Here is a 24,814-nt window from a genome sequence, read left to right on the forward strand (position 1 = left end):
ATAGTGCTTGACGGGAAAATAAATCTGTGAAGTTCTTGTCGGGGAGGGCGAGATTTATCAACGATCCTCTGCCCTGATAACTGAAGGAACCTTATCGCCAGACTAATTGGAAATATGAGGAAAGCGAGAAATGAAGAGCAAAGCAAGGAGCAAAATGCCTGGGCAATCTGTAGGCATCCACGTTCAGTGATTGCGCGGCGTTCACACGTATGCCACGGACGTGTGACGTGTAGTGTTTCCATCGACGTAGATCATCGCTCGTCGCATCGCATCGCCCATAGCTCACACGTGTAAAGGCGTAGACCGCCAGATCCCATTCACAACTACATAAGAAATGTTGTGATCTGCGCAGCACCCGACTAAAACTAAATCTATGGGCAAAATCACCACTCGGTTTAAGGAATTTACGCACGGTGGAAGAGTCCTATTCGTAAAACGCTGTGAAGCTGCTTTTCGATTAAAAAGAATCTTCTATGCACTTCTTCTGGCCCACCTAGATTCAAAACAATACGGTTGCAACATTTGAAACGAATAGGTGACTGGATCAAAGAGTAAATATGAACGTATTTTGAACATACATTTAAAAGTCACACAATGTAAGAGCCTTTTGTACGCACTAAGCGCATTGAACGCGGTGTGATGCACCCCTTTGGCCATACTTTCCAAAATTACGGTTTTACGCAAAACACTGGCGATCTGTGCATGTCAGTACTCCGTCCTATACGTCCTGCCCGCAAAATTGAAAAGTGCAAAAATTAACCAACGTACTCATGGCTATGTCTGCGGTCGGAGAATTTAGGATTTTGTGCGTGGTACTGGTCACGTACGTACATGACTGGAACCTAAACTTCTGACGGCACTAGATTTTGGTAAGGGTAGCCCACTTCCCGATCTCTTTTGTTTGAAAAGGGCACAACTCAACAGAACTTCCTTTATGGCCGAAACGTGCAAACAGCTCAGACAAAAGGGTGAGCGTCCTTTGTGATATTAAGTAGGTCTTTGAAGTGGAACCCTATACTTCGTTCGCATATGCCTAGCAAACGTCGACCATCGGATAAGACTCGATAACTAAATTATGCCAGACTTCCGCATTTTCACATCAACATTGGGACCAATCAGCGGACACCTACCAGCCACTACCCACCGAGCAGCATCCCTGATCTGACTAAAGCTCTTATTGGGCCGGCACGTTGCGTCGCATAACATTTTCCATGCACACATCCTTACGCAGACCATTGTCCCCAGATAACCATTCCCATTAAAAGCTTGCAAGAGCATAGACTCCATCTTTCCATGAGAAAGAAAACAGACAAGCACATTGAATATTGAAGCGCTGACTCGATTCAAATTATTCGAATTCCATTGCTGTTTGTGTCATAAAGAACATCTCTCCACACGGTCAAAACAGAAATTCGAAACGTTCGTTAGCCTTCGGTGGTGACGATGCAGTCCTAGAGTTTCTACGTAAACTGATCTCGATGGTAAAAGAAACGGTAAAGAATCAATATTGTTTTGAAAGTGTTACAGAGTGAAGGCAAGTATCTCAACATGATATTACATTCGAAACAGTTTTGCACTTTGTGAATGAATCATTGCGTTTTAGTCACAGACTTTTCTCATCCTGAGCCACAGTTCTCCAATTTGAGCATTTGCAAAAGGTTCCTCGAAATGTGAACTTCATCGAACTGAACTGTAAAATGTTGAGCCACCACCCTCTCTTTTTCCCCTTTCATTTTCGGTCTGGTATATGAAAGAATGATTGGAAACGACATGTTGGCGACAACAGTATTCATGATGTAATTTAGTGCAGCCGGGACGTGATTTCTCGAAAGAGATTGATTCAACTAGCGGCAGCCTGTGAGTGTCCGAGGTGTTCGGTCGGGCGGCGGTAATAAATGAAATTTATGAGACAGAGGCACAGTGTGTCCTGTCGAAAGAGTCCAGCTCGGGACCCGACAAGGGATACCGTATCCACATTTAAAACAAAACATTCTGGCCGTATCCCGGGAATTAAGAAGCAACTATAAAAGCAACAGTGGGGCCAGACTAGATGTTATTTTCCAAACCTCGCCGATGAAACAGGAAGGCACTGCCATCCAAATCTCAACCGAAAGGCCAAGAATCAATAAGGTTGCCAGGAGCTGAGGTGCAAACCAAAAAAAAAACTACCGAGAAACATTCAGCCGATGAGAAGACTGAGGGAAGGAGAGGAAAAGAAACTCAGAGAAAGAGCAGAGCCACGAGGAGGAGGAAGAAAAAGAAATTATGAGCAATCGCACCGGCGGTTCTGACTTGAAACCAAACCTCGTCGACTCAGGGAAATATGCAAGCCTAAAGCAAATCAAGTGTTGGAGATGATGAAAATTAGGTCCGTGAAATGAGACCAATGACATACGAGACTTGCCTGCTCCCGCGGCAATTGGGGATGAGGACGCAGGGAGCGGAGGCCAGCCCGGCTAGCGAGGAGGGATGATGATGCTTGGAAGGTAGATGGGCGCGCGAAACATTTCCAGTCGAATTAAGGTTCCCGTGATTAAACCTGTGAAGAACTGAGGACTCCTCGTCCATTCAAATCGGTCGAGTGTAGTTCACTCAGAAGGTCTTTAAAAACTAACTCGCCGGAGCTTATATTAATAATATGAGATGTTCAATTCTCAGCGTGTGGTGGAAAATATTGGATTAGGGGTGCAATATGCATCGTATAGCTTTTGCTGAATCAATCTTAAACTTCCTTTCCTTAAAGCCTCTCTTCTGCAGTGAAAGTGAGTTTTGTTAAAATTGCCCCGACAATCCCTCAGTCGAGGAACAGTTGAGGATATCAGAAATCAGCAACAAAGGTCGTATCTAGAAGGAATACACTAAATCCTGATATATCCTGGATGGCTTCTGATTTAAAGGAGATATGGGAATTTGTTTCGCGAAAAACGTGTAGTTTACCAGCGAAAAGCACAGAGCTCTTCAACTTCACGTTCAGCCAATCTGACTACTCACTGGTGTTACGAAACGTGGGTTTTTCAGGGAAATGACCCTATTCGGAATCGGGTCGAAATAATTATACAATGAGTATTACCTGATTGAGAACGCGTTGGAGTGAGCCTTTGTTTGTAAATGTTTGTAAAAGGGCTACAAATTTGGGCAGAAAAAAACAACCTTTCAAAATTAATCTCTTACAACAAGAAGGAACTTTGAAAAAATTCCCTCTAGGATTCAAACCAAGATCGACCACAACACTAAGAATTTCCCTAGTGTTCTCATTACGCTGCGTCAGCCAGCTCGACCGAACTTCTTTGTTTTTTATCATTTTTAGTGCCCAAGACCCCACATAGAGAGACGCTGACGTTATTGGTTAATTCAGGATATGCCATAATATATTTCGGCCCCGTCTCGAACAGGGGCATTTCCGTGTAAAAGCCTCGTTTGTAAACGGAGGTGGGTGGTTAGATCAAGTGCAGCGTGACACAAATTAAGCTACAATTGGGTAATTTGGCAAGTAAAGTTAATAAAATAACTGCAATTAATTGCTATCTCTAATTACCTTGAATAGGTTGATTACCATCACAACACTATGCACTCGCTACCATCGCAATACATCATAGGTCCAGCACGATCGTGACATCACAGGAAATAGGTCTATAGCGAGTGCAGAACGACTCGTTTTGTAATAAGGGCTCCATGTTTCGATCTCATTTCACGATCTGCTTAATTAGTTATTGTCTACAACTCAGTCAGGTGATTACAGGTAGAAATTTGCATAGATGAAAGTTGAAGGAATCTGCTGTGAGCGTACATGTGCAGAACCCTTCGCAGTCAATAAACCCAAGCCTTAAGTCCTTTCTGCAGACTACATATTTGTATCGGGTTGAGCCATGACTTCTCGGATTCCCATTCATTCAAACTATTCAGCCAACCTCTAAGCTTGTTGCTATCTCTATAACACATCAGATTCAATTACACTTTACTGGAAGACGCGGGAAAGGACTCGACCGTACAGCCCTGCTGTGCTTAAACTAGGCGGGAGGATCTTCGATTCACGAGTATTCGTGGTTATAATTCATTGTTGTAACTTCAAAGGCAAGTTTTTGACCACGGGAAACCGGATTATATGAAAATGAACGACTGGTAACATTTAATTCCTCGAGGTTTCCTAAGGTTTTGAAAGGCCCATACTATTTGTGACTTTTACATGGATGACGGCAATACCTTTAGGCATATATATATAACATATTTGTAATAATTTGAGCTACGTAACACACAACACTGTAAGACCTAAACACATTTTCATATAAGTACAGGCGTCACCAAGAGGTTACTATGGAGAACAATTTTTCAAGTTTACAGTCGACAATAGCATGGCCGCCTTGCCCCAATTTACATTTTAGCGTATGTCAGTAGACAACTTTAGGAAATTTTGGACATATTGGGATTCTCCATGCGATTGAAAGAAGAAAGAATTAAATAAAAGTGCTAGTCGAAATACACTTATGAATCTGTTTCCCTCACAAACAAACACCGGGAATAATCCAGGTTTACTGCGTGCAGCCGGCAAATAGAACTTATCGACCATTCTTCAGAATGCATTGCAAGAAGAGTGGCTTGTCCTTGGAAACTACTTGGTGGCGACCAGTATTATGAATCGGCTATCCCTTTCATCTTGTTTTTGTTAAATTTCCTCGTTTTTTTCCTTTTAAATTTTTTCCGTCTGCGGGCAGTCGCTTTCTTGCCCCTCCCCCTTGCGATGACGCCAATTTTCAAGGAAAAAAACTTTGTCTGTAAGAAAAGATGCATTTAGCATCCAACGAACACTGGGTTAGACCTTTGAATTTATCATTCCAAAACACGGTTTATTGTTGAATGTACCTGATTGCCATGTTGCAGCATTACCAGGAAATGTAAACCGAGCTGCACGGTCTTGCTGTACTGGTTCAGCTAGAAGTCGGGTCTCTAGTTTGGGGTTTCGTAAACTAATTAACTGGAGCCATATCATGGATAATTGACCCTCGAAGCAGTTCAGTATCCTGATGACCCACATATTGGTGCACCTTTCCTGTTTTCTCGTCACATGTATGTGCAGAAGTAATTAGTATCTTGTCTGAGAAGTTTGCCGTGGTTGTTCCAACGTTAGGGGCACGCAAGCCTCCGTTAAATATGGACCTGACGAAATCAGTTCTCACGCCCCTGCAGCTGCACTGAAGTAATACAGCAAATTATGTCTGTACTTGGTCTCGTTCGTAGGGCCGTAATTCAGAGCAAAAGCAAATGCGGAAATGCCGCAAAATCTCCTTAATTGTTGCACACTGGCTTTGTAAAGTTTCTGTCGAAGTGAAAGCATGGTACTTTGGTGCACACTACTGTTAGTGTAAAGGAGCCAATTCCGAACTCTTGTGATACGCATATGTAGCGCTGGTTTTGCTCCGTATTGATTTGCGCTGTAATTATATTTGACCAATTTAACGGCATCCCAAGCAGCGCTTTTAGCGTAGGAGCGATAATAGCGATATGATGAAGTAATTGAGCGGGTCATTCCACTTACGTAGCAGTTTAGCAGCGGTTTGTTACCATCGGCATTTTACATCACTTTTTTTTCAGGCCTGTGTGGTTTTTCCTCCTAAATCGCTTAAATCCTGATTCGGCGCCAGAAATCTGCTTCAGAGTCTGGACGGGTCGCAACTCACCACGCGACGCGACGGTAACAGGATTACTTGGTCGTATAAGCGATGCCCATCGTGGTTGGAACTCTTACAACAGCGGTACCGCAACGGCAAATCTACCTTTCGCGCGGTGCAAAAAAGATCGGGGACCAGACACATCAGTGTAAACCGCGGATTACATCAAATCATGTTTTCTCGTGCGCCGCACAAGCACGAACGCTTAATTGGGTTAACCTGCCGCTGGCACTGTCGTCCAGAAGTGCATGATATGATGATGGTCGTGTCTCCCAACGACAACATCTTTCAGACCAATCTAAATTCATTATAAATTTCATTTCCATGCTTCGCTCAGGCGTGTATACCTAACTCGGCAAATGCTCTTTTGGATTTTGCGGTGCGTCTGAAGCCGAAATGGGACATTGCGATTACATGGGCCCTTCTCAATTTCTGCGGGCTATATTTTTCTATTACTGTAACGTCCTAGTAAATAGAAAAACACGGTTGCATTAAATATCTGGAGCATTTACCAGCACATCTGAGCATTTTAGTTAATAAAATTAAGCCTTGGGCTGGATTTGACGCTCTAAATGCCTCAAATACATGCAATAAAATTAAAAAATTCTTCCTTTCCAGTTTCAAGAGGCAATGTACTCTCCGGAATAGATGATCTATAGCAGTAATGAAAAACTATATTACTCTCCTGATTATTTCAAAACACGTCATTTTTACGTTAAAAGCATCACATGCTTTTCGTTTCATCATATTTTGTGTTGTCAAATGTATAAACATACAAAATAATCTCTTCAAAGTCACAATTGAAGCAAAAGGGATGCTCATGACAACGTCTGCAGAAAGGAAATTTATGCAGTTGCTTTAAGGAACGCAGCTTCTCTTCGGAACGCATTTTATGTATTTACGTCTTGTTACTGGCATGCTTGTATTTTACAAAAACAACATATGGTGTATGTAATTTTCCTGAAGTTAGAAATTACATGTATGTTTATGTTGTACTTTGATCAAATCCCAGGAGGACTAACTTAACCAGTATATTTCCTCTTGAGGGCGTTCTGGTTGAAGAAAAGAACATTAAAAACTGCATTGTCTTTTCCCAGAATCACTTCTAAGATTTGTTTTGATCTGAACAGATTTTGATATGTGAGGTAAAATTATCTCACCGGCAGTTAATTCGTTAATTTTCATGAAAGCAGAGGAAGCGGTGGTGTGTGTATTGCGCCAACAAAAAAATGAACAGCATGCATTACATTTAAGGTGATCGCAACTTGAATGTCGCGTTACTGGAGGGAACGTAGCAACAACTTCAAATTATACTCTGAATGGAAAACCTCTCATATCGCGTTGAAGATTGTATAATTTGCATACCCGTTTGTCAAACACAAGAGTCATACCAAAAATACAAACCAAAGTACCGGTACTTGATTTTAAACTGCTGTCTACAGATGAAAAACTGAAGACCTGAGCCCGTCACTACGGCACAGGTATAGTCTCCCCTGGGCCGTCATTATCACATTTGAAAAATGCATAATTTAGAACACAGAACCCTGCAGGCATTCATATGTTTGAGTGGCTTGTAAAAAACACACTTGTAATTCTTCTTATTCTCTCTTTTTTCAAAATAACCTTATCAAGGGGCTGAGGCTCCTTCGAATCGAGGGTCAGTGACTTGGAGCGCAAACAAGTCACGGTTAATGCGAGGACAGGGGTGGACGGAATTCTCATAAAGACTATGCAAATGTTCGTTTTTGTGACTATATCATTCGAAGTGCTTCCTGGGGCTGGATTTAGATTTTTTTAAACGTCGTTAAAATGTCGCGAGGGAAGACCGCATGGGAATAATTGATTATGCGTGAAACTGGGAAAAAATAACCAAGTGAGTGCGTCGATTGACGTCAGAGGTGATCTTTGAAATAATAAAACAGTTTGTCCCTTTTTATAAATGATTTCTTTTGCGAATATGCAAACGATGCAACAGTATCACACCATCCAAAAAGGTTCATCCAGTAGAGTTCTAGCGTTCCGGGGAGCTGTATTCTCAAGCCAAAGGGCTTCGTAAGATATCAACTATCGTCATTTACATTGTCATCGACGGCATAGTACCCCCCACCCCACCCCGCATACACCACTATCACCACAGTCAAAATAAACTTATCCCTGAAGCCGGAATGAACACTAGATTGTGACTTTGCACGTTCAGGGTGCAGGTGGAGAAATACATACCTTCTGAAACTGGAGTCTAAGACTGTTCATTGCCGGGGCCAATTGCTAAATGGACACAAAACTACCACTTATACCTGCACTGCTAAACGAAGCTTTAAATGTCAACTGAGAATGTATAGCATTGTTGGCCCTGAGGTGTCCATGGTGTGGCGCGCGTGACACACTCATGCAGGTTGTGCACTTGATATCACCCTGGCTGTCAGCGTCTTCATCCAATAGACTTGATGGCAGTCGTCAATCATTTTACCCTCGGGCAAGCTTTCCTTGATAATGTCTCCATTTTGACATTTCATTCGGCTACAGTTTTGTAACATCATGATTCATTGTATACCTTACCTTTCTCTGGAACCGAAAAATGTAAAAAAAAAAAAAATTCATGCCAACGTAAAATTGCATGATAACATCGGCCGTCTTGGCCCTTTGCACCGAAGTTATGGATCAAACACAATCTAATTACCGGTACTGCGCTTTGTCTTGACATTTTCATCTCCTTGCAAAGGAGTTATTCTAAACAAAAATGGAACAGTTTAAGTGAAAACAAAGAATTATTTCAAACATACAAGGAAGACTTCGCAATGCAACAGAAAATGGAAAAAGCGCCAAAATACCTGCTCTGTTTACTTGATTATGATGACAAAACAAAAAATTTCTTTGATATTTGATTACTTTTCTTCTTTAATTACAAATGATATGTCTTTTTTGAAAATCAGTTGCTCTCATTATTTTCTTGAAGATATTTTGTGGAAGTGATCAGTTATTTTGACATTACACTTCAGTATAAAGACGACTACACGAGAAACGTGAACGTAGTTAGTTTTTGTATTGTGCGTCTATTCGCTGTTTACCCCTCTGTCCTGGAGATCTTGCCTTCTAATTTGAAGAGTTTACTGGAAAGTAATGAAATCACCATTTCAAAAGTAACATTCCAAATAGACCAAGGAGTTTTCTTGTATAAAGGTTAAGAATGACTACTTTTCACAGAGACCAGTCTTTAAAGGAAACGTATAATCATCAAGCATTTTTGTGTTCAGAGGTAATGCGTTGCTGGCGTCTCCATGCTGTCTCAGATGCTGTTTTTGTTATTTTAATTTTGTTACAAGCAATGCACAAAACCGTTTACTTCAGCCTATCCCAGTGATACAAAAATCTTGCCCTCTGCGGACGCGTTAACGCATAGCTATTATGGTGAAGTTCATTACGGATGAGTTGTCGAAGAACCGTAAGAGGACTTGCTGTATTTAAAAGTGTAGAAAACCAACTAAAGGAAAAAACCTCACCATTTAAATGTACAAGTTAATGGAAAACATTCAGTTGGAATGTATTTCAAGAAATCCTTTAGTTATTAAACAAAATTAAAGAAATATCGAAAACACAGTGCGTTCTATACAGATGTTAGAAATAATCATAATAGGAAAAACGATTTTTTTTGGCAGACATACCAAACCCGTTGCCCGACTCTGGTACGTGTGTTTATTGTGTGCTTTCGTAAAGATACGAAAGTGTAGGAATCAGACTCAGTTTACACTGGACAAATAAGTGTTTGCCTTTGATTGGCAAGCGGAACAGTTTACTACAGCGTGCTATAACGCTTTTAAATGAAAAACCTTCGGCGCTGTCAGAAATTGTGAATACCTGTCATAAAATCAATACCCTCTCGTATACAATTTACCCGAAAGATGTTTTTTGGTTGGAAGACCAGAAGGTCTAATATTTCCAATCTGAAGCTGTCCTTGGAATATCGATCGTCTGAAGAAGGGTACTTCAAAAAGTAAACATTGAAACAACGATCTCTCTTGCTTCTAAAATGATCTTAAGTGGTATCGTAACCTTTCTTGAGTTGCTTAAAACAACGTAAAATGCCTGAAGCTAACATCCCATGAATTCCCACACAACTCCATTTCAGAAATACCGTACACAATCATCTATTATTAAGATGTTGTCTGCTTACTGTTACAATACGTCAAAACTAGGCCTACTGCTTAAAAAATTAATGCAACATACCGATACTTTAAAAGCAGACGGTAGGTCGACCTTGGAGCAAGGGTAAAATCGCCTGACTTGAATTACCTTCACCTTGTACACATTACACTTTTTCCATCGGTACATTGTTATTTTCAACGCTTCGTTGATCTGTTGGTTTGTGCAGATTCCTCAAGTAAGTTACGCTTCGACGAGCCCGGAGTTGAGTGACAAGTCGCGCTACGACTATTTCCTGCGCGTCGTACCCCCAGACACTTACCAGGCTCAGGCCATGCTGGACATCGTCACGGCCCTGGGCTGGACATATGTGTCTACGGTGGCCTCTGCCGGCAACTACGGGGAAAACGGAATAAGCACCTTCAGGAATCTGAGCAGATCATCAGGTGTGTGCCTTGATTACAAAATACATTTTCTTTTAAATTTCTCTCTACTCATTTCAGCCCTCGTTCTCATTATTACATTGTTTTTTGTTTCACCATTTCATCACAGGAACGTAAGAGTTTGAGGGCCATAAACAGCTAAACAAACGGCACTTTAGTAGCCACAGAGAAAGTAGTTATTAAATTGTTCGAGTACCTTTTCTCACTGATGTCATATAATACTTGCTTTGATAGAAAAGGACATTTTGGTAGTTATATTTTGTTTGTTTTTGTATTGGATTATTAAGCGATACTGCAGGAAGTCAAACTGGTTAATTCTTTCTCTGCGACCATAGAAATTCCAAGTTCTCCATGTTAACTTGCTCCCATTATCAAGCTGCAGACTACATCTCACCAAAGCGATAGTCACCCCGCAACTGACGTGTTTGGGGAAGCTCTTTGCAACACGTCGGGTGTGAAATGCGAACGCTCGCACGACACTTAAGAATAAACGACGTAATTGCCTGGGATGACAGGCGACTGATCTCGGCAAGTCAAGCGTTGGCCGATTGAACAACCATCGTCAGCACCTGAGCGGATATCTTCTTGTTTTTCCTTAACTGAGAAAGGGTGATCTCTGTCTTTAATAAAACACGAATTGCGACGGGGAAGTGTGTGGTAAGCCGTGCGTTAAATTGCGATGGTGCCTTTGGTTTGAGAGCGTATAATCTCTCAGAAAGTCAACTTTACCACAAAACCAGCAGTCGGTTGCACTTCTGTTAAAAAAAGCCATAAAAAATCAAGAGGCGCGGATCCCATTTAAAGACAGTTAAAGCAACAAGCGAACAAAAAGCCAAAGAAATTTGGCAAGTCACATCGATACATTTGATTGAGGTTAATTGATTCAACTTTGTGAGACATGATTTATAATCTTTTCGAAGCATTGGATGAACTTTCCCCGTTTTCCAACCTGGTGACGTCACCATGAAGAAATTGACATCACCACGAAATTTCTTTCACTGTTTATCGCCAAAATACTTATCATTGCATTGTTTCACGGAGCATTGTTCTGATTGAATGGGAGACTTTCGAGACGCTCGGCGGTGGCAAAGATTCTGGTCTGTTTCTATTGTTAACGTCATGTATTTTGAGCACGTCGTTAAGAATGTTGAGCGTCCACATTGCCCTCAAATGGCGCTGGGGTTGGCTAATTTCTGCAAGGTGGGTGAGAATAAGAGATAGGGCCAGTCTTTTTGCCGCCAATGAAAGTCTCAAAAGTCTTCCCGGTTTCAGAATTATCTTCAGTCCGCTCTTTAACAGCCATCGACAGGTTTACGTGAGCAACGTCGCTGGAACATTAAACATGGCGCACTATTGAGAGAATGTTGACAAGTACATTGTCAGAGGCCAGGCGGCTTGAGGGAGACGATATCTGTTCCCTTCCAGTGCTGGTTAATTGTCTGCTACGCGTACCGAACGAATCTCGTCTGACTACCCTCCGGGCTGAGTTGATTGGCTGTGGTTATCAACTGTTGTAATAAATGTTTAGATAGGAAAGACACCACTGGACCTGACAGGTTCCATGTCAAGAACTTTACACCGAAAAATATTGTTTTGCACAAAATAATGTCCATCTCGCGGAAATGTGTGGAATTGATGAGATTCTCATGGTTGATTTAAAATCATAATGATTACTTGGACAGCTGAGGATTTGGTTTCGGTTAGGCTACATCAGCTTGTCGAAAACTATGAAGGTGGCTTCACCAACAATTGTCGGGTAGCTAGCTCCAAACTTGCCACGACAGCTCTTCATGTAGAAACAATTGCAACAGTTAGGCATTTGCCTTTACAGACGTCACTGTTTTACTCGTGAATTCAGAAAAGAACTACTTTCCGTAACACAGAAGGCCCCGTTAGTGGCCCTCGAACACGGAAAATATAAAAATTTAGTTTAATCGAGCAAATTCAAAGGAGCGCATTAAAATCCTTCTTTTTGGCTAGTACATTTAGAATTTTAAAGACTAGGGATGATTTGCTTCTATAGCAAGGAGGCACCACGACAGACAGGCCCGATTGAAATATCAGCCTTTTGCCATTGTGCCTGAAGTTTTTCTCACCCGAATATAACTTTCTAAATTCAATTAAGCTGCTGCCGAAGAAGAGATGGAAGCACTTTATAGCTACGAACTCTAATAAGGACATTATCTTGTGATTGAATGTTGAAAGAGGCAATATTACGGTATGCCTCCATGACGTTCAGTACCGGTACGTCGACACCAAAAAGAGCATGCAAGTCTCGCGCCTGCGCATCTGTGAACGTCATGCTGCCGCACACTGACAATGAAGTCGACTCCTTCCTTCTTTCCAAATCAGTCTTAAAGCCAGAAAAGTGAACAATCATTAACAGAGGGCATCAGGTGACCTGTTAGTAGTCAGGTTTGAAACCGTATTACTATTACGCTTTACATATTCTCAAGACCGACATTAGAGTGCGCGTACCACGTACAGGGAGGCCCACCCCGTGATGCTGACATTCAAATTATGTGAGAAAGATGTGGCGGCACAAGAAAGACCCACAGACAAAGAGTGAACCCGCCAAATTTTACAGCTAATCCCTCGCACACTGAGCAAAGCATGGGGTTAACTGCTATCCCACCATTAAGAAGCTTTTTACCCTTGAAGTCTTGCTTAGAAGCGTACCTTTAGTTTTTGCCAAAAGTCCAAGATTGAGACGAATTTGCAAAGGCTCTGCACAGCAGGCATAGCCCTTAAAGCCTCCTCCTCATGACACAGTGTCCCTTTGCAATACTGTTTAATAGCAGGCATGCTATTAAATAATCTAACCGAATCAACATGCAGCCACACGACGATCAATTATACGCTACATAAATCACGTGCAAGGACCCCTTTTTGCTGCGTTCTTCTGGCTGTCGAGTCATTTGACGAGCAAATTTGATCAGTGACGGAATTTCTGTGAGAAAATTTGTTCATTGAACAAATTCGTTTTGGTTTCAAAGCAACAATGCTTAAAGTCGGATTCAAATTGAAATACGTCTGTGCCGCTTGTTCTGTTGTTTCTTGTAAGTTCTGTTCTTCGGTGTTGCTGATATTTAAAGAAGAAAACCCCCGGAGAAGGTTACGATTCGGATATTTGTGGCGAAAAGGCCCACCGGGAGATGCTCGCCCACCTTTAAAGTCTCATTTTCGTGCAACAAATCTGGAAGACGCAATTGCGGTCGATAGAGACAGCAGCCCTGGCAAAAACGGTATTTGGGGCGGCTGTATAGCAGTAGGGTCACCCTCGGCTAATGACAGCGATTGCGACGGTTCAAGCTCGCCAGGATTAAGTGTATACCTTTTTCCCGCGATGAGATGAGAATCGTCAAGATATGGACGCTCTCTTCCATTCGTTTCCCCCGTACAGCTGAAACTCCTTTGACTGATTTGGGCTAATAACTTGAGCTATAGAGTATCCCATAATGATATTGGTATCTCGGAGTGCCGGTTTTTAGTTTCGGCCGTTGTCTGAGCGAATTTGAGCGAGGGAATTGGTTCGGCGATATTGAGCGATAATCTGTTTCGATGATGAAGTTTGTCACTTAGTCAAGGGAGCTGGCTGTCGAGATAAAACACACGGACATTTTTAGTGGGCAAAGCAGGGTGCTCTTTTCCAAATGCGGTTATGTGAACAGAGATTCACTCTGTGTTAAACAGTTAAAGAAAACACGTTATTGTACATTATACCATGATTGATCTGAATTGTGATGCAACTTTATCCTTCAGCGCTACATTACTGTCAACGAATCTCAGTCAGCCATATTTTAATTTCGTAAAAAGTGAACAGTTTGCAAATTTGAAATTTAAAACTGTTAACTCCGTTGTTACGCTAAGTTCGTCAGATGGTCGAGTAGAAAAGGAAAAAAATGACCTTCGGAAAAAGAAATAAGTGACGTGGGTTCTGCGTTGATGGATGTATAATGATGTCACTGGTCTCTTTAAAATATTACTACTTTTCTCTACATAATGCAAAAGGGCCAAGGTTCTAGTGAACGATAAATATCCAGCATTTTATTTTGTTGGAAACTACTATTAAATATGGGGAGAATCAAAGCGCCAGGTTTGGTGTCTTGTTCTTCAACGGTGTCAGATATATCGCATCGCGGACGAATCAAAACACCACAATTTGGTGTCTGTCTTGTTCTTCAGCAGTTTCATGTATTCAATCACATCTCAGGAGAATTCGAGCGCCAAGTTTGGCATGCCGTTCTCTGATCAGCGGTGTCAGACAAAATCGCACCGGGAGGAATCAAAGCCCCAAGCTTGATGTCTCATTCTTCGGCAGTGTCAAGCACACGAGCACATGCAGTCAATGGGTTTCATCGTTTTGGTTTCATGGTCGGTATCCGTTTTGACATTCAACGAGACACACACTCTCTAATCTCTCCAATCGTCTCCTGCAGGTATATGCTTGACTGACCCGGAAGTTATTCCCAGGGACGCCACCGATGGAACCTTTGACAAGCTGGTCAAGTACCTGTCAAAAGCGGAGCATGCTCGGGGGGTGGTGACCTTCGCCTCCGAGACGGACATCCGGAGGCTCCTGGCGGCCGTTGCCCGGGCCAACCAGACAGGCCACTTTATTTGGATTGGCAGCGACGACTGGGGGACCAAGCCAAACCCGGTGGAAGGCCAGGAGGCAGTGGCCGAGGGTTCCATTACCCTCCTCCCTGCTGGAAGCCTCGACAAAGGTACAATTAATGCAGACTGTGGCAGCATGTAACACGTGTTCAGGTGCCACATCGCATCGGGTGTGCATAGATACTAATGGTTCGCTTTCCCAGAACTTTACTTAGGGGACCAAAATGGATTAATGCCGCCGTTATCACGATGTTTAAAATGTGTATACAATGAGTTTATGTGTTGTGGAAAATACTGAAAGACCAGTTCGTTGACAGCCACCACGCGTTTGACCGCTCTCTGAGCGCTTTACTTCGCTGGCTGTACGCAACCAAGATACAGTGTCTCATAGATTAAAACTAAACATTGATACAGAAAAAAAAGGAGTGCCCTACAAAAGGGCTGGCATAAGGTAGCAATCTCAGTGGTCTTGGGCAATAGAGGGCGTCGTCCAGTGAACAATTTTGGTGTCACACTTTGTTCCACTTGATCCTTACAAGTATGCAGGCATGTATGAATATGTGCGTGGGATACTAGATATGCGTACTAAGTGAAAATCGCATTTAATTGTTTGTTCTTACCTGCGCAAATTGAACATCTGGAAATACAGAGGGTAGAGCACCAACTTATGATTTTGGAAACAAAATGGCCGTTCATTATGAGTACAGTAGAGCCTGTGGCTATTGAATACCAACTGTCAGTGTGCACTATAGTGCATACGTATGCTAGATTGTTTCCAACGATGGTGACACTCATGTCGCAATTCTCTATACAGCTCTTGAAAATGGTTAGTTTGCTTTCCAGCATCGCTCCTGCTGCATTATCGCACGCGAGGTAGTTAAACTACACTTCGGGCTCTCAGACCACAAGAAATTTATGTATTTATCCCATTCTTAATTTGCGACTTCGTCAGATTATAACAATTGGCGAAAAAATAGAGGCAGGTCTAAAAACATGCAAACGTCCAATAACGCTATACTAAACAAGCTGTTAAGTCTTATTAGATAGTGGGGAAGTGGCACAAACACTGACCATTCTGCGTCCTCTAAGAGACAAAAACATTAAAATAAACCACACAACATTGGTGAAAAAAAATCACATTTTTCACTGCCCAAGCACATTATACATTAGACATGCCTGGACAAACCATAAACTAAAACATATAAAAAATAACTTTTAACACGTCCATGGACATTTTAAAATGGCAACCGAAATGGTGACGAAATTCCATGTAAAAAAAGAAACGTTCTCTCGCTTACATATTCTATGTCGTTAAAGTGAAAAGGTAATAAGATGATCCTAAGATCGCGAGTCTGGAACCGGGGACACTCGTATCAGAGAATAGAGCCATTAAAAAAATAAAGAGTGTAATAAATCGGTTCAGTTTGAAGAAATAAAATCAGCAGTTCCATCTGTCTGATTAATTTCCCCTGAAACCCCAGCATCAATTGCACTGTGGTACTTAAATTTAATCAGCCTGAAAAGCCAGGAATCATAGGACCGTGATTGTATGATGACAACTGGCAATTCTCACGGGATCGAATTCCTACAAGAGTGAGGCTCTATTCAACAGGAGCGCCCTCTTCTGGCTCTTATGTGTAATTTCTCGTGGAACGTCAATCCTCTATAGACTGCAGTGAGCCATAATTTAGTGACAGACGCGTAACCCGAGTAGGGGTGGAAAATCCACGCTCGCCATGGTTTTCCCAACAGCTTAAAAATAATTGTGCACCAAGACAAAAATCAGTCAGTGACATGATATTAGGTTTATGGGCTGATGACACCAAGCTGATTTTTCGTAACAGGAAACAAAATATGAAAAAAAAAACATTTGGGATTCGAACCAAAGACACCGTCCATACCATTTCTTTTCTCTTACACACTAACTCCAAGCGAGCAAGCTCGAATGAACTCCTTTTTACTTCTCTTGTGCCCACAGCCCCACATTATGTTAAAGCTGCATTCAGATGCTTAGCATAATGTATTACCAGCACGCTTCTTACAATGGCGTTTGGCTGTAAGAGCCCTGTTTATCAACAATGGTGGGTACTCCGATCGGGCGTTTCAGTTTTAGAACGACATTTCTCCTTTTTGAAGGAGTCAGTTGATAGCAGCTACAGAGTACTTGTAATTAAAATGTCCCCATAGTTATAGCCACAGGAGACTGGCTGTATCACGGAGTGACGTATCTTTTTTCACCGCACAAGTGTGTCTTTGTATTTAACAGGTTTTGACGAGTATTTCACCTCACTGACACCAAAGAATGGCTCAAGCCGGGTCTGGTTCCAAGAGTATTGGGAAAAGACATTCCACTGCACCTTCGATGCGTTCAAAGCACTAAAGCAGGGCGCCACGAAACTGTGCACGGGTAGGTGTGCGCACATCTAAAATAACAACTCAAAGTCTTCTATTCGTTCTTGTGCCCCAAATCGACGAACGCGTGGTGTCGTGGCTCTTTGCTGGAATGGCGTACACGACAACGTTCAGCGAATGTTAAAAATTGTTACATTGTAATTGCCTATAACTTCTTATGCTAAAATCAATTTTTCTGAGATGAGTTATTTTTAGGCTTTTAATGTTTGAACAAAGTCCAAAAATCCGAGTGCTAAATTAACACTGAAATCCTAATTGGGCAAGTGTTCGATTTACAGTGGTACAAAGTGTTAATAGAACGCCGATTAGAGTTTAATGTTTAACGCTTGCTCACTAACGGCAGTCGTTTAGAAGGAGTGTGGGTGAAAACAGAGTGTAGTTTTGTTTTGACAGGGGAGGGGGTAATTTAAAGGTTCACCACGGGCCGTTTCGCGTACTGGAAGGTTGAAGTGAGCCACAAAATTGCTTTCGTTTGCTGTCATGCAGGACATGAAGCTCTGTCCGAGGAGACCTACGAGCAAGAAGGCAAGATTTCCTTCGTGGTAGACGCGGTGTATGCTTTCGCCCACGCCCTGAACAATATACAACAGGACCTGTGCAACCGGTCCGCCGGCCTGTGCCCAGAGGTTCTCAGTGTTGATGGGTGGAGACTGCTGGAGTACATGAAGAATGTCTCTTTTGAAGGTACGAGGAGTGGAGAATAACAGTGGGGTTCGCGGAATGCTGTTTAGAGTTTCGTTGCTTATATGTGCGTGTTAGAAGGCAGTTGCAGAGAAATGCTTAACACAGGCAGTACATGCTCGCAACAAAGGCAGGTAACCGGCGAAAGTGTTATTCCAGAATTATTACTTGAGACTGGTTATCTTCTTATTTTCGCTTTGCACTGAATGTGCTCAGCAGTGTTTTCTGCTTAGTAGCTCTTTGAAGGTGGGCTCTGGATTTAACCGCCATGCCCATATGGCTGTGATTCGATCTCTTTATTATTCAGATACGACTACCGTACTGTCTTTCGGAGTCATAGTCGTGTTTTTGTACAGAACCCCACAACATTCAGAGAACAGAAACCAAGGAAAAGGCCCTTGCCGATGACGAATGTAACCACTTTAATTACCTCTGATTACTCGGATAGATTAGCTAGAATAAATTCTGTCTGTTAATATCAGGAAGCAGTGGCACTGTGCGCTTCAATAAAGATGGCGACAGACCGGGCAGCTATCAGCTCTACCAGTTCCAAAGGACGGCCAGGGACGAGTATCGATACGTGCCCATAGGCACTTGGGCAGACAAGCTCTCCCTGAACCGGACCTACGTCAGCTGGGCAGGGAGCAACCCAGACGTTGCCCCAGAGTCTGTATGCTCCCTACCCTGCAATACCGCCAAGGGGGAAAAGCGCAGGAAACGACCGGGGGACGAATGCTGCTGGCTGTGCGTCAACTGCGAGCCCTACCAGTACCTGGTGGACGAGTGGACCTGCAGGAATTGTACCCCGGGGTTCCAGCCAAGGTGGGACAGGCGGGGCTGCGAGGAGATCTCCTCAGAGTACCTGACTTGGGATTCGCCCTGGGCCATCCCGCCCACCTTGCTGGCCGTCATCGGGATAGTCTGCACTGTGTTCGTCATTGCTGTCTTTGTGCGGTTCAACAACACGCCCATCATCCGCGCGTCCGGGCGGGAGCTCTGCTACGTCCTGCTCTTCGGCATCCTGGCCACTTACGTGGCCGTGTTCACGCTCATCGCCAGGCCTAGCACCCTGACCTGCTGCTTGCGCCGGATGATGCTGGGCCTCTCCGTGGTCATCTCCTTCTCCGCGCTCTATACCAAGACCAATCGTGTGTACAGGATCTTCAACAGCGGCAAGCGGTCGGTGAGACGGCCCAAGTACACCAGTCCCAGGTCGCAAATGGTGATCTGCTTCGGGCTGGTGTCTGTCCAGCTAGTGGGGGCCACCCTCTGGTTGGCAATAGACCCTCCTAAAGCCATCAAGACTTTTCCATCCTGGCACCAAGTCATTCTAGAATGTGCAGTCACGGACCTGTCCTTAGTGCTGTCCTTGTCGTACGCCATGGTCCTTATTGTCATGTGCACTTTATACGCCTTTAAAACTCGCAAAATGCCAGAGAACTTCAACGAGGCAAAATTTATCGCTTTTGCAATGTACACTACGTGCGTTGTGTGGGTTGCCTTCATACCAATATACATTGGAACTTCCTCAACAGATTATAAAGTAAGTGAGGTTACCTTAGCTTTACACTAACCAGTTATTTTGCATTGTTTCCTCAGTCCTCGTATTACACTGCGCTTTCAGCTGCTATAAATTTAGCACTGTCTTTGGCTGCTGTACATTTAGCGCATGCTCTGTTATTCGGATCCCCGATTAAACTTTGTCTTTCTCATCTTCCTTCAAAACAAATATCAGATTCAGCAGACGTTATTGTGCCTGTGTTTCATAGTAAGTGCTACCGTCACCCTGGGCTGCATATTCGTGCCCAAGATCTACATCGTCATGTTCGCCCCGCAGAAGAACAAGAAACCGTCGGGCACCATGATGCTCAACAGCCGTATGCGATCGACCTGTGGCTCCATCGAGGGCAGGCCCAACGGAGAGATGAGGGCGCAGACCTTGACCACCGGTGCGGCACCCGTTTCCAATACCACGTCCTCTGGTAGGTGAGGCATGATCTGGTTTCTTGACTTCGTGGAGGGGCATTGGGGTAGATTTCTTACTGTACTGGGCGAGTCAGGGAGTATAATGTTGCGGTGGGTGGGTGCAAGTTTAAGCATTTTCTTAATAGGCCCAACATTATTTTCGCATTTGCAATGGGGACCAATGGGGGGGTTGACGATTTGGGGGGGGGGGGCTGGAAGAGGGGGGGAATGTGTCCAAAGCCCCCGGCCACGTCACGGGGGGAGGGGAGGTTTCCGGCGCGACCTGTAGTTTGATCGCTGGTCGATTATTTGCCGTCAATGCGCACGTGAAATGCAATCCGATTTGAATGTCCCTTGTCAAACGATTGCGCGAAATCTTATCGTCTGTCACATCATGCCGTTGGTTACATATCTCGTTGAAATGTGGAAAAGGTCTTAATTATGAAAAAGGGCCACTGTTAACCAGCAGTGCAACTGTGCTCAAGGGTCTGCCTTCCAGTTGGTCGACTATACGGTAGATATAGTCCAACAATTCACTGCTTGGGCTACAGTTAACTGTAGTCGTCGCTCAAACATGCCTAGGGATCATCAGGTATCTATAACACTTTTCATTGACCAGAAGTGCACACACAATACCGGTAACCCTGACATTAGAAAAGGTGTAATACGATAGATGTAGCAATACGTGTAGGTAAGTGCAGTGGGAAGAGTGTTTGCCATTGCTAACACTATTCATGTTCTCACGTACGGATATCAGAACATTTTTGCTTCAATACGAAAAGTCAAAGTCGTGTTCACCGTGTAAAATGCAGTGCTATAAGTGACGTCCGATTAGGCCTCATTTGTAGCTCAAGGCTTTTCAGTGGAGTGGTTAATTTAAGCCAAAAATAACAATAGGTACGTTTTCCAGCTGTTTGCCTATCTAGTGAACATTATTTCTGAACTCCCAAATTCTTATTAAGAGTTGAAATTTCTTGCCACTTTTTTTTCAGATTTTGAGTCCAGAACGCCGGAGGAAGAGGCAACAAGATTCTAGAAAATGCTTGGACAACGGACAGACCCAGACGGTTTAATACCTTTTTGTATCAACAAGACTTTGGATTCGTAAGGCCAATGTCGAAGATATTTCGACATCAGCTGTTTATGTAAATCCTTCTAAAATCAAATAACGGGATCGATATCAGCAAGTTAAAAACACCTCATGTATACGGTAATGCCTATCTCTGTTTTGGTAAGAAACATTTATAAAGTATAATCAAGAGTTGACGTTTTTCGTGCTTAAAAGCAATTTATAGAGTAAACATTGGGAGAAAAATGGGACGCGTGGTGACTACGGGAAATACAAACAAAGTGCGCCATAAATGTAAACCATAGTTTGACTTAACGAGGTTTGAGGGTTCGCAAGGTGGAAACGCCAATGGCTGAACAATATTAGTGAAAACCTTCGTGCCATGAGCTGTCCTGATTTCAAATCTTTGCTTGATATGTCACACGACATCAGAATGATCTGTTTGGTAGATTTACCAAGACAGATGTTCCCTTTAAGTGCAATTATTAAATTTGAAAATGTACGCGTATATGATCATTTGAGATTCTGAAAACAGTCGAGTGTCTCGGTTCCGTTACTGTGGTAATATTTTCTTTCGGAGAAAAGTGATATGTTGAATGTTCCACTGAAACAAACAACCAAAAGAGGAAATTTGAAATTGTAAATTACATGAGACAACACGTATCTGACAAAATGAGGCTGCTAAGGTGCGATTGCAAAGTAGAGCTCACGGTAAGGAATTTAAAACAATGAAGGGCCTAGTTGTTTCAAATTTACTTTAAAAAAAATCACCAACCACTTTTCCTTTGTTGCAATAAACTGTAATTCATTTGTGCAGAAGAGCTAGCTACTCATTTTAGCTAATGATTAAATCTTAATGACGTCACTCTTTTTGAGATTTCGTAGGGGGGCTCTGTAGACCTTGTCCCGCCTCACTGCCATACGAAAACGCACATGAACAAAGCGTGACGTCATTATATTACGGGGCGCAGAGTACTGAAGGGAATACGTCATGAGAACAATGTGTTTAAAGGCATCAACACGAGAACCAGCCTGTGAACCGTTACGCGCGCGTAGGCCTACTCCATTCATTTGCACTGCAGTTCCTGGTTCACAATGACGTCACACTTTGGTACCTTATTGCCTCGTGAATACCCCAATTCTAAATTCGAAACACAGTTTCATCAAGCATTGTGTGGTAGTTTTATTTACATACACTTAAGTTCCCTTACGTTTTTTTGATTTTTGTCTATGGACACGTTGTGTCTCAAGAGGTTCGCTCTAGGAATCGATTCATATACCAAATCGAGTACCAAAATATGTGGTCTTTCACTGTGAAGCAGTTGAGTAAAGCAACAGTAATGCACCATCTCGCGCGGAGTGAGTATTCCAAAAAAAAGGAAGAAAAAGAAAAAAACGGATAAGGAATTCTTCGGATTATGTTTTCAATTGCCTTGAATCCAAGGACAGGAAACTGGGTTTTTAGGCCACGACATAATTAAATTCCATCTCTGGTATATTTTACGTCTATTAATATTCCTATCCTTGTAACCTTCGTTATTTTCTGTCATCATAGCCGATCAGAAGGTCCGTAGGCCTATGAAAATGTCACCATGGACGATTTTCATAGAGAAAGTCTAGTGAGACATAGACGAAGAACCAAAATACCTTGGAAGAAATTTCCATCAACATAATCATCTTTACATACGCGTGTTCAACAAAAGTCTCACAATTTGCAAATATCATGTCGATGCATAGTAAATTACTTAATTATTTAGCAAAATGTGGTGACACTGTGGAGATCATTGACGATAAAAAGGAAACCTTTACGTAAAACCCCGACCGTAAGAAGTTATTTGGGCTTACTGATAGACAGAAAAACGAACACTTGATAAACGAAACGACGGATAGAGAAGGCCGCGACGGACACATGAACGACAACACGAGCAGACGGAAGACTAGACAAGCCACAGACGTAAAGCAGGAAGACAAACAAACAAACAAACAAACCTATGGACTGTAAACAGAAGGACAGCACACGAGACGTTCAAACGTATCATGACACGAATGCACGGCTGACATCAGGAAAAACGCATACAATCTTGCACGGCGGTTTTAAACGAATTGAATGGACGAATTTAGTGAGAAATGAACAAACATTACTAGACTTAAAGACGGACTGACAGAATGACCGACATATAGACGATAAAAACGACAGTCACCCGACAACGGCAACATATAAACTTTTTAGATGAACAAACTGATTTATACAGTTTGCCAAATGACGGACGAACGCATAAACTTGGTAGGCCTACATGACGAAGGGACGGGCCAACGTGTAAGACGACCAACGCAGTGACCAGAAAACGAGATGAGCATGAGCATAAACGTACATGTATATCATGGGGCAACCATCTTGCTTTTCTATCATTCGAAGTAATGTAACCAAAGGAAAAGTGTGAAGTTGTATTACTATTCCCAATGGGTCTACAGGGAACAAGACAAACATGATCTATTGTGAACGACAAACGATTGGGCTGACAGTTCGGCCAGATCAATATGAAAACTAGAATTATGACAGGCAGATAAAGTTGCAAAGGACGCGAGGGGACGACAAGCAGAAAAACGGAACGTGGACAGACGAACGAACGATTGGACTGCTACCACATGGATACGATTTAAAGATCTAGCGTTGTTAAGATCTTTAAAGTCACAATTATTTTGTGTCTTCTGTTTTGTTCTCAAAGTAATTCCTATGCAAGCGTGATTCTTGCTCACCGTTATGCACACACACACAAAACGACTTCGTCAACAGCTGTCAGTTTTATCCTTTCGAATGAAAAATAACCAGATACTCACCTTCTATCGAATTTTTTCAGGACTATTGGTCGGTAATATTGGGAACAATTTGCAAAGACGAAGTGTTACAACGAAGGTTTAGACCCCGTCTTTGGACCGTCAAAAGTGCAGTTCTTGGATCTGTAGTGACAAATATACCACAGCAGACCGAAACTAATATTTCTAAAAAAAAAAACCAAAACGTGTCCGTGAAATTGTATCATCAGGAGAAGTTGTAAACTCGTGTTTATCATCCTCTTCTGTCTGTTTCAGAGTTCTTTTTGTTTCTAATGCAAAAAAACTGCGGTGCAGGTTTTGGACCGCGGTACGCCCGCACTGCATGCGTGGTTAACAGAAAATACATAATTTTTTTCTTAGCGCTCGTAGATTTTGTCAGCGAACGCAAAGAAAGTACATTCTGACCGTATCGCAGCACTTGTACAGACTTGATGCACTGCAATAAAAATACGATATTGGTGGCACTCTGTACTTTGAGGAGTTTCTTCTTCCTATTTTATGATGATAAGTCACAGTTATCAAAGGTTCCAGCAGCTTACTATTAATTGAATAGATATCGAGTCTTTAATGAGATTTTTTTGCATTCTGTTTTGATGATTTTTGTTGCGGGAGTGTGCACAAATTAATTGTTCCTTGATAAAGTATTAGATTAAATGCGAATTATGTATTTTATAAAGTAAACGTTTTTCGTTTGAAATGTATACGCGGATTTTTTTTATTTGTAAATGTAACAAAAACAATAAATGCAATGTAGATATATTTTAGTCAATGGATTGCATTAATAAATGAATTGTACTTATAAATTAAATACAAATCCTTTTTGGTTGTTTCATTTGAGGAGTATTTTGGAATACTGCGTTGAGGTGTAAAAGCTCTTGGTATGAACAAAAGACAGAGTGCATTTATTTCTTGGTTTTAGACAGTTTAATCAAAATAGATGAGAAAGAAATTGATGGAATAGAATGGAAACGCCAAGGGGGAACGTGATGAAA

The 24,814-nt window shown here is 42.4% G+C and overlaps 1 protein-coding gene across 5 annotated transcripts in view; it reads left to right on the top strand.

Annotated features, from left to right (window-relative positions):
- Positions 1–22,976, top strand: part of LOC110983691 (metabotropic glutamate receptor 7-like) — a 48,666-nt gene extending 25,690 nt beyond the window's left edge. For 4 of the 5 annotated variants that reach the window (XM_022243153.2, XM_022243154.2, XM_087136022.1 and 1 more), the window contains exons 3-9: positions 10,030–10,246; positions 14,683–14,970; positions 17,127–17,267; positions 17,759–17,956; positions 18,436–19,496; positions 19,689–19,935; positions 20,911–22,976. In XM_022243153.2, coding sequence (XP_022098845.1) covers positions 10,030–10,246; positions 14,683–14,970; positions 17,127–17,267; positions 17,759–17,956; positions 18,436–19,496; positions 19,689–19,935; positions 20,911–20,954 — 2,196 coding nt within the window. In that variant the 3' untranslated portion in view covers positions 20,955–22,976. Of the gene's footprint in view, positions 1–10,029; positions 10,247–14,682; positions 14,971–17,126; positions 17,268–17,758; positions 17,957–18,435; positions 19,497–19,688; positions 19,940–20,910 lie in introns of all 5 variants that reach the window. The other variant, XM_022243155.2, reaches the window with a different exon arrangement.
- Positions 22,977–24,814: the final 1,838 nt, after the last annotated feature.

The sequence above is a fragment of the Acanthaster planci genome, linkage group LG04 (assembly GCF_054643075.1).
Source record: "Acanthaster planci isolate LZ-2023a linkage group LG04, COTS_SCS, whole genome shotgun sequence".
Taxonomy (NCBI): domain Eukaryota; kingdom Metazoa; phylum Echinodermata; class Asteroidea; order Valvatida; family Acanthasteridae; genus Acanthaster; species Acanthaster planci.